This window comes from Pteronotus mesoamericanus, unplaced genomic scaffold, assembly GCF_021234165.1.
Source record: "Pteronotus mesoamericanus isolate MK-2021 breed Mesoamerican mustached bat unplaced genomic scaffold, CSHL_Meso_final contig_116, whole genome shotgun sequence".
NCBI classification, from domain to species: domain Eukaryota; kingdom Metazoa; phylum Chordata; class Mammalia; order Chiroptera; family Mormoopidae; genus Pteronotus; species Pteronotus mesoamericanus.
In genome coordinates, this window is record NW_026555027.1 from 26,431,787 (window position 1) to 26,446,488 (window position 14,702).

Genomic DNA, 14,702 nt, shown 5'->3' on the forward strand with positions numbered 1-14,702 from the left:
TAGCCCACCAGAAGAATATACTAGATCTTTGGGAAGGCCCAAGTACACATGCCGTTCTTTCTACTTCCAAGGGAAGCGTGCTTACCTGGTTGAAAATGCCTGCTTCTAACTTCAGATGTTACAAGTTGGGAGTGCATCATGTGATGGTATAGAAGCAGGGGAAAAAACAAAACAAAACAAGTTAAGAATAATGTATATATAAAGGCCAAGACATTTAGGCTGCGAATAGCTCTGTAGATACTTTCTTTTTCCATTTATCCCGTTATTCCATTATCAGCTCGTGTGGAGCGCTTTCCTTTCTTTTCACTTCACAGGAGTTCCTCTGTGAGCATTAAGGAGTAAAGAACAACAAAACAAAGTAGAGTTACGGATGCAACAGTGTAGGTGGACTTAATGCTGAGATGGCCAGCTTCTGCCTTCTAGACAAGGGCAAGTCATATTTATATCCAGTAACGTTACTATTTTGGGGCCTTCAGAGTTCAGTGGAATAGTTGTTGAAAGTTTGAGTGCAAACTCTGTGAATGAAAACTAAATCCATAATCTTTTATATTTCTCAACCTGGGAGAAAACTCTTAGAGGTCTGTGATTCTGCATATTTGAAGATTCCCTTTACTTGTTACAATGGAGACTAAAAATGACAATGACAAGGATATGCTTGTCTAAAAGGTTGGCTCCACAGTGTTTTGAGTTCTCAGTGCAGCTCCTAAGGGGAAGTGAAAAACCTAAGATGAGACATACTAATGGGGCTCTCTACCTGTTTCATTTGCAGACTGCGGCTGAATACGTAAAATCTCGACTCCCTGAGGCCCTTAAACAGCATCTACAGGACTACGAGAAAGACAAAGAAAATAGTGTATTGTCTTACCAGACAATCCTTGAACAGCAGATCCTGTCAATTGACCGGGAAATGCTAGAAAAATTGACTGTATCCTATGACGAAGCAGGTATGTTTGTCTTTGATACACACAGTCACACAATTCTTTTTCCCTGCAGAAATTTCTGTATAGACTAGTTAAATTTAAGTCCTTTTCTGAGATAGAAGATGAAAGGCAAACTGGACTCAAATTTATTTAGCATGGATTAACAGTGAGTTTCTTCTCTGCAGTTTTACTATCAACGATTTCATTAGGAGATTCTTAAAAATGTCTCTTAAATATCAACTTCCTTTTAAATGTTTGCTCTTTTTAAAATAGAATTTTCAGGCCTTTTATCAATCATGTGCTCTTACTGATTTAATCTTTTAAAGTGTCACTTGAATTTTAGATACCAGCTGAAAACTTTTACTGATAACCCAAAAACTGTTATTTGCTTCAGGTATTATTTTTTAATTTCAGAGAATTTCTTTTCTGAAGAGGTGCCATCTTTCTTTTTAAAGTTGGAGCTGAACTTGATTTTCTTTTTCTTTAGCTCCTCCTTTGACTCATAGCCCCTAATAACACACCAGATACTTCCGTTCACTGCCTCCCATAAGTTCATCCTATCTAAGGGCATAGACGGACCTCCTTATAAAACTGTTTTTGTCTATCACATGGTCTGTCAGCTTAAACCCAATTTTAATGAAACCAGTGCAATATTACTTGGAATTATTCAAATCTTTAATAAAATTAAACTTAGGGTAAATATCCAGATTAATTAAAATACTCCCCGCACCCCAACAAAATGGAGAAAAAAGTATAGGAAAATAGGTTTTTAATGGTCAAATCATGGTAGTAGCAATCCCTATTTTAATACTGGGATCTTCTGTTTTTATTTCTACAAAGAAGTTGTTAGTATGCATCTTATTTTCTTTCTCCTGATCTAAGCAGTCTCAGTGCTGACATTCTTAACATTTGATTTCAAACTTGAAGAGCAAACAGAAGAACAAATTAAAAAACAGACAAACATTATGCTACATATGCCTAACCACTAATGTAATTTTTGTAGTTATTAAACTGTCCGCATTTATATTCTACTATCTAACGCCTTTGCATCCCTCTCAGACAGGATCCACATCTCTAGCCTTGCCCAGGAAATCTGTACTTTCTCTGATTCTCTTTGACTTTATTAATTTTCCAGACACATTGCCTTTCTTCTGCCTGCTGTGTGGTTGGTTATTTGGTTTCTGTATTGGCCTTGTTTTTGACATTCCTGTCTTTGGAATTCTCATTCCACTTTTCTCTCATCCCTGATGAAGTGAAGTAAAGTAAGGCTATTACCGGCTGAATCAAAATAATATTTAAATGTTTACAGTGTCTCAAAGATCTTGGGACTCATATACTTCACTTACTTCTGCCCCCATAACCATTTTATGATGAGAAAACTGAGACCCGCAGACTTGCCTGCATTATCACAGTTACTTTGTTGTAGAGCTGGACTCCAACCTCCTATTACAAATCAAGTTGGCTTTCACTGCACTAATGCAGGTTCTCATTCACTCAGTTGGCATTTATTAAATGCAGAGTAACATAGGAGGCACGTGGAAGAAAGAGAGAGGGGTATTGAAGAGGCAGGAAGAATCTGAGATGTCGAAAACACAGATCTTGTTTAAAGTCTATCTGGGGAGCTAAAATACACACGTCTGACTTTTGGATAAAAATTTCTGAGGATTTTGGGAATAAGTGTTCTCTATAATATTCACAAGCTATGAGAGTTAAGCTGAGGGAATGTGGAATAAATCAATAGTGAAAGTGGCTCAAGTTTTCAATGAAGTTCTTTAGGCAAGGACAATGGTTTAAACCCTGAACAGGTTACGGATGTGGGTTTGTGATGATGAGAGAGAGGTGGTCTATGGGATGAAGGGGCCCAAGTAGACACAAGGTGGAAAGGAACACCAGCTGCAACCTCCGGCCACTCAAATTTTGCTTCTTTAGGATAATTTTCTACTCACCGGCAGTGTTGTTGAGCAACTAATAATCTGTAGAGGTACACCTGTATGTGGCCGTTGGGAGCAAATGCTTTGACACAGTATTAATGTATCAATAAATTCTGCAACATGAAACAGTAGAGATCACTGTAGAATTGAGAGTTAGAGAATCTAAATTCCAGGCTTTTCCTCTTAACAGTGATCTTTAGCCAATTAATATCTTAGAGCCTTATGTTTCTTCATAAATTTGGGCTAATAATATCTCACAGGATTATTATGATAAAGTACAGTCAAACCTCAGTTATTGAACATCTTGGTTCTCGAACAAATCGATTCTCAACCAAGTTGTTCATGGGGGAAAAAAATGTCTCAGTTGTCTAACAAAACTTTGGGTCTTGATTCTTTACTGGATAACTCTTTCATGCTGATACCTGTATGGTAAGTCATGTGTCTCTCAGGCTACAATCCAAGGAGATTCTGTTTGGGGGCAAAGTGCTTGTCGAGGCCCCACTGTATATCCTATTTGAGGAAGTCCTTCCAAATCATATTACATATGCCACTAATGCTGAATGAGAGCAGATTTGGATCTTGTCTGTCCCTCAGACCAGTTTAAAATACTCATAGAGTTTTATTCTTGGCATGTAATGTTTGGGGTGGCAGAAGCAAATTTTTAAAAATGATCTTCAGAAGCTTTGAGAAGTCAAGCAACATCTATTGTTAAATCAGCCACTCTGGGCTCAGTTTGCCGTTGGTCATTTCTGCATTAGGTGGCACATTTGGTAGGAGCTGTGTATGTGTGAATAAGTGAATGTCACTGCATGTTGTAAAAGGAAAACTGCCTTCTCCTGCATTATTTATTAATTAATGACTTCATTCAAAGAACAAAGAGAAAATAAGAAAATTTATTGCTATTTAACAGAAAAACAGTTTATCAGAATATGAAAGAATCAGGAAATAGAACAGAAAAGTAGCAGTAGTGTCTAATACCTCCAGATCTAAACATCTTCAACTAAGACATTCATTTGCTTCAACTGCCTTGCTTTTTTCCATGCTATCCCAATTTTTACTTCCTCATATGCTTAACCCAGCTCTTCCAGTGTTAGGAAATAGTTAATTGTTGGGTTTTTTTAAAAAGATTTTATTTATGTATTTTTAGACAGAGGGGAAGGGAGGGAGAAAGAGAGAGAGAAACATCAATGTGTGGTTGCCTCTCGCATGCCCCCCACCGGGGATGTGACCAGCAACCCAGGTATGTGCTCTGACTGGGAATCAAACCAGCAATGCTTTGGTTCACAGGCCAGCACTCAATCCACTAAGCCACACCAGCCAGGGTGGGAAGTAGTTAACTGTTAATCAGAAGACACCCTTGCCAGGATATAACTGTTTATAACTTTTATAAGTGTTTATAAAAAACAATTATCATATTCCCAACATTGTGTTACACTCTAAGTCAAATAAGCATTCACAGACTGTGCTATAGAATTGACATTTATTTTCATAATGATGACGTTGAATTACAAAGAAAAGTTTCAATAATATTAATTATACTATGTATATGAAAATAGGAATTGTGTAGACCATTTTAGAAACATTTTAATCCAAATAACTTATTTTTAAGTTTTTATTATTATAGTAATAAAAATGTTTTGTGGTATAATTGAAAGAGGTCTTGGAACCCAAAGACCTAGATTCTATTCCTAGCCCTGCGGCCAACCAGATCTATGACCTTCAGTAAGTCACTAAATCTCTCTAGAAATCGTTTTCCTATAAGTCAAAGGAATGAACAAGATCTCATAGATGTCTTCCATTTCTGAAACTATGATTCTGGTCTCTTGGCAATGGAAAATGCAGGGAGCCATAGCTTCTGCAAGGTGGCATGTAGCTTCTTCTTGAACTTTCTGCTTTCTCTATTGCCCATCTCCTGTCTTCTCACACAGCCCATGTAATTTACATAATATTAGGCTCAAAGGCCATCATTACTCAGCCTTTCTAGCATCTGCACATGAAGATGCCCAGGCATACTTTTGTAGGTAGGATGGGGAGCCAGGCAAAACTAGGTTTTGGAAGAAGAAGCTCTAAGTCGTCATTCATGGATCATCATTCAGATAGCTTAGATATTTTTTACTAACATTTATTAATGCTAAGCAAAATCCAGAGTAAGAAGATATGATTTGCATTTGATCTATTCATATTTTTATTTAAATTGGAGTACATGTGTATACACATTTCAGTAGATTGGGGTTAGACAGAAATTTCCAAGGTAAGTAGTAGCAAGATTTGAGAAGTGATCAAAATAGCATTTTACACTATCTCAGAGAACATTATTAACCTAAATATTCATTATTTGTTATAGTGGGCAAAAATTGAAGGGTTGAAATAGCAGGAGAGGGAATCTTTCCTTGCATTGTTTATTTTTATGCTGGTATATTATTATTCATGTTTCTTTAGATAATGTTAAATTGTTTTAAATTTAAGTTAAGGCATGAATAAATAGCCTACATATTCCCTCGTTAAGGATAAAGTAGCATGACTTATCAGGCCCTGTGTCCGAGGAAATTGTGAGGGGAGTAGGCCCATTTCTTTGAGAGTCATATTCTTTGTTGCACACTCAAGCCCCCTAAGCCATGGGGAACGGCGTTTTGGGAGAAGCTGAGTGCACCCGTGGTGGGTGGATTGCCCAGTGGTAGTATCTTGCTTCAGGCCTCAGGACAGTTGCCTAAGTTTCAACTTAGACCTCCCTCTCAAAGTCAAACCTAAGACCAACAACATTTTTATTTACAGAAATAAAAAGCCCACATAGCTTTCCAATGAGCACATGTTCCTGCCATGTAAAAAGAGAACTTGCAAGGAAAAAGAGAAGCAGACACTGCAGGTGAGGGATGGAGAACTCAGCTGGCTGTTTACTGTGTGGGCATCAGTTAAAGCTGGGGACCTATGGATCCATATACAAATGCCAGGCAATCACACAACTTTCCCAGGGGAGGTAAGAAAGAAGGAACAGCACTGATTTTCATCCTCTGCTTTGTGATCTCCTGACGCAGCTCTGCATTCAAAGTTCCTGAGAGATGAGCCCAAGCAAACTTTGTGTAGGAAAGATTTCACAACATGAGTTCAGGTGACTGTGAGGATGCGTTTATTAAAGCTGAAGACGACGGAGCAAGGGAGGGCTTAGCACAGAAGAAGCAAGAGCCTAGTGGGGCTGCCTGCTGGGAAGACACACCACATACTGTAATGTACTTTTTGGAAAAATAACATTTTAAAAGGGTGGGGGAATGTGTTCTAAGCAATTTAGAAAGTAGCTGGAGGGTTACCTCCTATTGAGCTTATTTTATTCTTTTTAAAATAGGTGGTACCTGAAAGTTACATCTACGATTTAATTGAGCCATTATTGTTAGAGTAATCAGTGATCTCAAAAGGAAAGCCATTTCCTGTCATGGGGAAAAAATTGAACACACATCGAGAAACCAAATGCAGGAAAGAGACTGTGAATTATTTAGGGCCTTTTCAGGTTTTCTAAGACCATAAAAAATGCAGTAAAAGGCATTTGCAGAAAGTTCCTCACTCTAACAAAGAGAGTGAATTTCTCCTGCTTGGTGTTTCTCAAACAGGTCCTAAGGGAAGAAGTGGCACTGAGGTTTCTTTACTTTATACCTTCAATCAGAACCCCGTTTCTGGACTCAAAAGATATTCCTGCCAGAGGCTTGCTGACAAGATTTAGAAGGAAGAGAAAAACAGGAATCCACAAGAAGTTTTAAAAGGGAAATTGAGTATTGGTTGTGCAACCTCTGACACCAACTTGTGACTTTCTGTAAAAAACATTAACTATTTTACTTTTCCATTATAGGAGGGACATAAATACATTTAAAACATTTTTAAAATATGGAAAAATAGAAGAGGAAAAGGAAATCTCTAATTCTACCACTTAAACATAACCAACGTTTTTAGTATATATACTTCTAGTCTTTTTTCTCTGCTGTGCTTTAATTATTTCTGCCCAATTTTGTATCTTTTCTTTTTCACTTAACATTGAAATGTAATCCTATTTCTCCATGTGTTACCAGACAGGGGCCAGGCCCTGAGCGGGTCTGCCTAGCTGTAGTGTGTGGGTTCTTGACTTTGTGTAGGAAAGACTTCACAACACGAGTTCAGGGGACTATGAGGACGCGTTTATTAAAGCTGAGGACGATGAAACAAGGGAGGGCTTAGCACAGAAGAAGCAACAGAAGAGCCTCGTGGGGCTGCCTCAGCTCATTGGGAAGTCAGAGAAAAGGGGTCTTAGGGACAGGCCTGGGGATTAGTCCAGGACAAGCTGCCAGCTGCCAGCTGCCCGTTGCCTTAGAGTTTAGGAGACTCGTGCCTGTAAAGAAAGGAGTGGAGGGTGTTAGGTGGCCTAGGTGGCTAAGAAAGGACCCAGAGCCAGAGAAGTCCGATTAAGGGCTCTTATTCGAGGCAGGACACTACATTCAGGCGGGCTGGGTCCCAGCGGATGGCAGCCCCAAGGGAAAGGAGAGAAGGGCTTTTAAGGTGTGTAGCAGACCCCCAGGGGAGGGTGAGTCACCCTGCTCATCTGCTCCAGGTGTCCGGGGTATCTGATCAGGGAGGGCCGATTCTGTAGACAGCTCTAGGGAGACGGGAGGGGGCAGTGAGGATTCAACCGGTTTCCAGCAGGGTGCCAGCGGCTATGCCTCAGCTGCTTCTGACGTGGGGAATCCCGTGGCCAGGCATTTAGCCGGTGATGTATACCTTCTTTGTGCCAATATAGGTGGTGACTTAGGTCTATGTCCCAGTACATTCTAACAGAGGGGGAGGAGGAAGAGGAAAATGGCCCCTGCTGCTTCCCTGAAGGAGGGTGTGCCAATGCTGGGTCCTTTGTCTTGAGGCTTTTCTCCACCCCCTGCAGGCCGGAATCTTAGGGGACGTCTCAGGGGAGGGTTCAGTAGGCTATTCATCAGCTGTCCAGGTGTGACCTTTCAGGGTCATGATCTCCATGACTGGTCAGTAATAGGACAGGGACCTTTAGTCATTGTAGTCTGTCCTGGAGTTGCCCATCTGGTTTTGCTGTTTCTCTGGGTCTGGAGCTAAAATACAACCGGGGGCCTGGATGTTATCTCCAGGGAGGAAAGGCCGGGGGAGGTGAGGTTCCCCTGGGTGGTAAGGCCCTTGTTTCCCAGTTTTGCTCTCGTGACATTTGCTCTGGTGAACACCTGCACCTGGCTGTGAATTGCTCAACCATTGTGCTCAGCTTTCTCAGTTTCCCTATTCCACTCACCCAGGAATTTTCCTAGCTTCCTACTATCCTGTCTCATGTGCTCTTATTAGCTACTCATGAAAGTAATTTGTAACAGCTACATAATATCCTATTATGTATATATGCCACCATTCCTTCAAACTTTTAACATTTTCAACATGACCCCTTTTCTTTTATCCATGTTTCAATTCACATCCCTATATAGAACCCCTGAATTTAGAGATGTGTTTCTTACTTGCGAAGAGATGAAAATAGAAGCTTGATTAACAAAAACACAATGAGGATGTTTGCAATGCAGCCAATTTTTAGTCATATAACAGTGTAACAGAGAACTTAAATAAGTAGTCCAAATCCACTTATATAGAGAGAACTTGTTTCTGGCCATTAATACCAATGTTTTTAACCAAACTGATTTGAACTTCCCCTTTTATATCACAGATTGAAAAAGCTAAAAGATAGGGGGTGAGGATGTTGTAATTAAACAAAATGTCTTTCCATCTACAAACTAGAAAACTGTCCACCATGGCAGGTTGGAATTACCCAAATGTGTGATTTGTGGGCTCTGGGGTTAGTTTCTGTGTCTGTGGCGAGACATTGCACCTCTCTACTTGGTTTCTTCTTCTTCAACTTGAAATAAAAATATTGGATTTTATGTGTTAGATCTCTTCCAGCACTGATGACATGTGACTATGTCTTCTGTTCAATTAGCATTCATTAGCTCATTCATTTATTCACCCTGAACATTAACTGAGCACTAATGAACCAGGCATTGTGCCAGCCTTTGGGAACGTGGGGATGACCGGTGGTTTTTCATTCTAGGTGTGTATGTACTTGTATGTGTACCTGTGTGGGCACATGTAGTTGGCTGTGGGAGGCCAGAGAGAGAGACAGTGGTAGAAACAGATAAATAGAGTGGAATCAGTAGTGTGTTCAGAGGATAGTAGGTACCCAGAGGAGGAAGGAATTAGGTTTAGGATAGAAAAAGTATTTTTAAATAAATCAGAAAATCATAAAAGAACCCATAAGTCTCTTGAGCTATTCATCCTGAACTTTAATTAATGTCAGTTGCATTTTTAAAGATAGACTTATTGTGAGTAATGCTTTTTCCCTTCTTTGCTTCTGTAACTGTGGTTATATGCCAGTGCATTATACAGATTTATTCCTGCCCCCTGCTATTAGCATCACCTTCCACATTCTAAGTGTTACTCTCCAAATAGTATTAATTAGTTTCCATTAATTAGCTTATGTTAATGTTATTCACATTGCCTGTTTTCTAATGAAATCTCCAAAATTTAAAAAAGAAGAAGAAGGAGAAGGAAGAAGAAGTTTGTAAAAGTGCTATGAAGGGGAAAATACACTGATCCAAGTTTTGCAGTGGGCAAAATAAAATTTTAGAAACTCTACTGAAAATGCTGGATCCACTTTCTTAGAACCAGGAGGCAAGTGACCTCTGGTGATCACCTCTGGTGATTTGACTAGAATTGTTTATCGCTCAAATCAAGTCCTTGTTAGCCACAAGGGAAGTAATGTTACTACCTTGCTCTAAAGTAGTATTTGGTTGTGAGGACTGGTGATAATATGTGTACTTCAAAGAAAATAATTATACCAGGTGGTTGCAGTTTAGCCTTCATTGGCCAGCCAGAGACAAGCTGTCGATGCTCTCTGTGTCTCTTCCTTTCTGTTCTATTGGAATTTTGTAACCAAGATCCTGTAGACCATGTTGGGATGTTTGTAATAAATTTTAATGAGATCCAAGTTAATGGTAAGCCCTTCCATCTTTAGGGAAAAATAGGCCACTATTAAAGTGCCAGAATTTCTAATGTGCTATTACTGTCCATTCGTATTAGTGAGAGGTAAGCAAAATGCATCTTCTGTCTGACTTTGAGACGGAAGTTCTGTGATCACCGGCAGCTGGACTGCTGTTTAATGTCATATTGTAAGAATGTTAAGTTCATTCTTTGAGAGCTGCTAGACATTCTGAAGTTGCATCTGATAAATTGCTTCCTGAGAGGCAGTTTTCAAGTCACCTTCTAGTGCCCAGAGGAATTCTCTTTTTGTTTCTTTCTTTACTTAATGTCCTTGTCTCAATGCTGTGTGGCTTAAGCCATGCTGATGAATCTGGTTAAGTGAAGAGTTTCTACAGTGTATACCCTCAGGAAGCACCTGAATGTGCTCTTGTAGTTCTGCAATCAATCCAAGGGAACTGGAAATCGACTAGACAGAAATCACTAGGACAAACACTTCATTCACACAAACATTTACTGTACTGGGTTCTGGCTGGGTGCTGAGAGTCTAAGAAATGGAGAGGGACAATTGAGTTAGACGTCTTCTCCCTTTGAATTTATTGCCAATCTTGACTGCTGTCTGTATAAATCTGTATTCTAAGACCTGTTTCAAAATCACATGCTTAACTGTCTTTTTCTTTTTCTTTTTTTTTAACCTGAGGCTGGGCTTTTCATTCCTCTGATCTCAGTCTTTCTCTTCCAATATTACCTTTCAGTTATTTACATTGGGTTGGTAAAAAAGGTTGTTTTTCTCCCATAAGATGGCTCTAGTAGCACTTAGCTGTGTTCAACTTGCTTTGAAACAATTTTGTTACATTGTATTGTGACAGCTGTCATATCAGCATTCATTTAAAAATAAAAACTTTTCAAAATTGGTGAATTTTTGTGTAGCCATTTTAACATTGAAGATGGAAGAAAATACGCAACATTTTTGGCATATTACGCTTTATTATTTCAAGAAATGTAAAAATGCAACTGAAATGTAAAAAAGATTTGTGCCATGGTGTTGTGACTGATCGAATGTGTCAAGAGTGGTTTGCAAAGTTTCGTACTGGGGATTTCTCACTGGATGATGCTCCATGGTTGGGTAGATCAGTTGAGGGTGATAGAAATCAAATAGATCAAATCGAGACATTAATTGAGAACTATCAATGTTCTATCATGTGGGAGATAGCCAACATACTCAAAAATATCCAGACCAATGAAGTTATTGGTGAAAATGAAAAATGTGCCTTTTTGGCCAATCCCATACTTGCTTCCTGAAAGTTTGATTACCATACATACAATAATAATGTTATGATAAAAATAGAGCATCAAAGCCACAAAAAGAGAAGGAAGCAAATGTTTTAACCATGAAGAATAGACAAAAATAAAACAATTTTTCACAGGAGACAATTTCTGGTACTAAAGTTCATGGAGAATTTTTCACAAGGCACCTTGTATACGGGACGTTAAACGTTATTTCCACCTGAGTTCCCCCAAAGCAGAGCCTGAAATAAAAAGCTTGAGTGTAGATAGTTCATCTAGGAATGGAATCCCTAGGAGCTGAAGTGAGGGGCATTGAGGGCGAAAGAGGAAACAAGGGAAAGCTAATTTGAAGACACTTATGGAGTTGGTCTCCATGGTGACTGCAGCTTAAATTTACTAAGGAAGCTTACGAATGGTGGCCCAGAACCATCCACCAGGAGGTGAAGGGGGAAGCATTTAGCTACTAGTGCCTCCCCTCATTTGTCAAGGGTAGCTCCCCAGACATCAGCTTCCCTGCACTTCTGGCTAACCGAGTGTTGAGTGGGTTCTGCAGGTACCCCACGCTTTGGCAACAGGGAAGCTCCAAGGAAGGAGCAAGTGTGGGTATAAATGGTTCAGAGCAAGGCTGCATCTGGGCTCAACTGGCCCCTGTACCAGTAGCTGCGTTAACAGTTGGGATCAAGAGAGTGTGAAATGGTACATAGAAGATGTCTCGTACCGGTATAGCAAATGGAATCTTAAAACAAGCTTACAGCACATGCTTGCGAGTTCATCCTATGGTTACTGGTGTAACAACCATCTATAAAAGCCGAGGATACATGATTCATGTTTTTTAAAGCTCCTTTAAAGCATGTGACTAGGTCCAGTGCAGGGAGTGCTCAAATGCATTTACAGAAAAATCTTACATATAGCAGAAGACAAAGGGTGAGGGCGCTTTGTTTGATGTAACAGTTCTTGGCTTCCCAGCTCAAACCAAATACATTGACTAATCCTCATTTGGATGATGAATGAATTGAAGTCTCTCAGCCCTGAGCTGAAGTCTATTCAGCACAGTGAGATCCAGCTCTCAAACTGGGTTGTATGTTTTCATATAGGTAAAAAAATAATTACCTTCCATAGATAACTCACAATAGTGGTTACTCTGGAAAGGAGAAGCTAGGGAAGAAGACTTAATCTTTTTACTGGGTCTCTTACTGCATTGTTTGAATTTTTAACTTTGCCTGTGTATCTTCTAATTTTTAAACATTTACAAAAAATAAATAAAACTAAGCAAAACCTTCTAATACATTTACCTTTATCTTAAGTGCTAGAAATGGAACATAATAAGGCAGAAAGCCATTCTCCTTGTTTTCAGTAAAGCTTTTCAGCAAGTATATCCCTGGAATAAGTCAAGAAAGGAACTGAGTGACAAGGCCAACCGTCATGGACCTGCAGTGTCGGAGTCAGAGAAAGTCAGTAGTGAAACGAAGTCAGTACTGTGCCAGCGAGCACCTGGGCTCCAGAGCCCCTGCCGTAGGCTTCCTGCCCTGAGCCAGAACTGGTCCCGGAGCCCAGCGAGGGCTGGTCTCACTGGGGAAAAAGAAAAAGAAGAAGGAGAAGGAGAAGAACAGTATTCGTGGGCAGTGAGCTGTTGGGATTCAGCAGTTCCTGATCGCCCTTCCTTTTGGTTGCCTCTGCTTCACCCCGAGCTTAATATTCTTATGTCCGACAAGTCGCCTGACTTGCTGCTTTACTTGGCTTTTTAGTCAGATTCTTTCTTTCTTGAACTACAACCAAACCTCTAGGCTGATTTTCTTGTAAGGAAGTATAGCAGAGGGGAAGGAATCTAGGCTTTGAAGCCAACCTGGCTTCATGATAATTCTTTATATCAGACCTTATTGGGCTTCTTCTGAGAATTAAAGATAATGTATGAAGAATGATGGACATATGGTAGACGCTCTGAATCATGGGCTCTCTGTTATTATCTTTACTGTTACTTAACTTGGAAAGTACTTAGCTTGGTATTTAGGGGTATTTTTTTAATCCTCTGTACGGTAGAGAGGATTAACTGTTTTGTACTTTGCATAAATTAACTTACTATCTAGGACACAACAAAAAAACAGCAAAATACTGTCTCTGCCAACCTCCTCTTCCTTCCTTGTCCTTTCCTGGGTGGAAAGCAGTTCCTCAAGTTAAGTGTGTGTGCTATGTTTTTATATGTCTGTTTGTTTTTACTTTTTCTAATGCTGTATATTAATTATCTCTTGCTGCATAACACATTACTCCAAAGTTCAGTAGTTTAAAACAATAAATGTTTATTATCTCACACATCTTATTAGTGTCCAGAATCTTGGTTGGTTCTCCCTGAGGTTGCAGGCAAGTTGCCAGCCAGGGTCGCAGTCTCCGAAGACTTGGCCTAGAAGTGCTGCTTCCAAGCTCACCCTTGTGGCTCTTGGCAGGAGGCTTCCATTCTTTCCCGCACAGGCCTCTCCGCGAGGCCATTTGTGGTGTGGTTTCTCAGTGTTAGTGACCTAAGAGAAACAGCAGGGAGTACCTAAGACAGAAGCTGCTGTCTTTTATAGCCTCATACTGAAAGTGACATACCATAATTTCTGCTGTATGCTATTGCTCGCGCAGACCAACCCTAATTCAATGTGGGTGGGCACTACACGAGGCTGTGAACTCCCGGAGGCAGGGTCATTGCAGGCATCCTGGAGGCTGGCCACTGCAGTCTGTGTTGTGAAAATATCTATTCTGACTCTGCCAAATCCTTCATCTCTCCTCTCTTATTATTGTCACATTTTCCTCTCATTTTTTATCTTGTGCCCTGGATAGAACCCATATTAGGTTGCATGGGCCAGCGCTCCAACCAACTGAGCCACCCTTCCAGGGCAAGAGTTAATTTTTTTATAAGCCCAACCCGAGGACATGCTTATCGATTTTAGAGGGAGGAGAAGCGGGGTGGGAGGGGAAGAGAGAGAGAGAGAAATATGAGATGAGAGAGAAACATTGATTGGTTGCTTCTCACATGCGCTTGGCTGGGGACAAAACACGCAACCCAGGCATGAGCCCTGACCTGGAATTGAACGCCAAAGTTTTGGTTTATGATGTGATGCTCCAACCAGCTGGGCCACACCAGCCAGGGCCCTCTCATTGTTTAATCGCTACCTACATCCCACTTCCCTTGAGTCCAAAGCTGGAGTGTTCAATTCTGGAAGTACCAGGGTGGCCTTAGAATTGTTGACTCAGCATCCCTTCCCATAATAGCAATTTATGTTTTATTTGATCAGTGGCAATTCCCTAAATGTATTAGTTATTAAATATTTTGATTATCACTTCTGACTGCTCAACCCATGAGGGTATTTCTTTCTAGAGCTTCTTAATGCAATGCCCAGTGTCTTAGTCTATTCAGGGAGCTATAACAAAATACCACAGACTTATTATACCAGCCAGCTTAAAAACAACGGAAATTTACTTCTCACAGTTCTAAAGTCCGAAAGTCCAAGATTAGGGTGCTATCATGGTCAGGTGAAGGCTCTCTCCTGGGTCATATACTTCTTATTTCTTGTGTTCTTACATGACGGAAGGGGCTAAGGAGCTC

At 40.2% G+C, this 14,702-nt stretch overlaps 1 protein-coding gene across 1 annotated transcript in view; it reads left to right on the forward strand.

Moving 5' to 3' along the window:
• PPM1L (protein phosphatase, Mg2+/Mn2+ dependent 1L) overlaps positions 1 to 14,702 on the forward strand; it is a 234,903-nt gene that overhangs the window by 168,112 nt on the left and 52,089 nt on the right. The window contains exon 2 of the mRNA XM_054580224.1: positions 770 to 944. Coding sequence (XP_054436199.1) covers positions 770 to 944 — 175 coding nt within the window. The remainder of the gene's footprint in view (positions 1 to 769; positions 945 to 14,702) is intronic.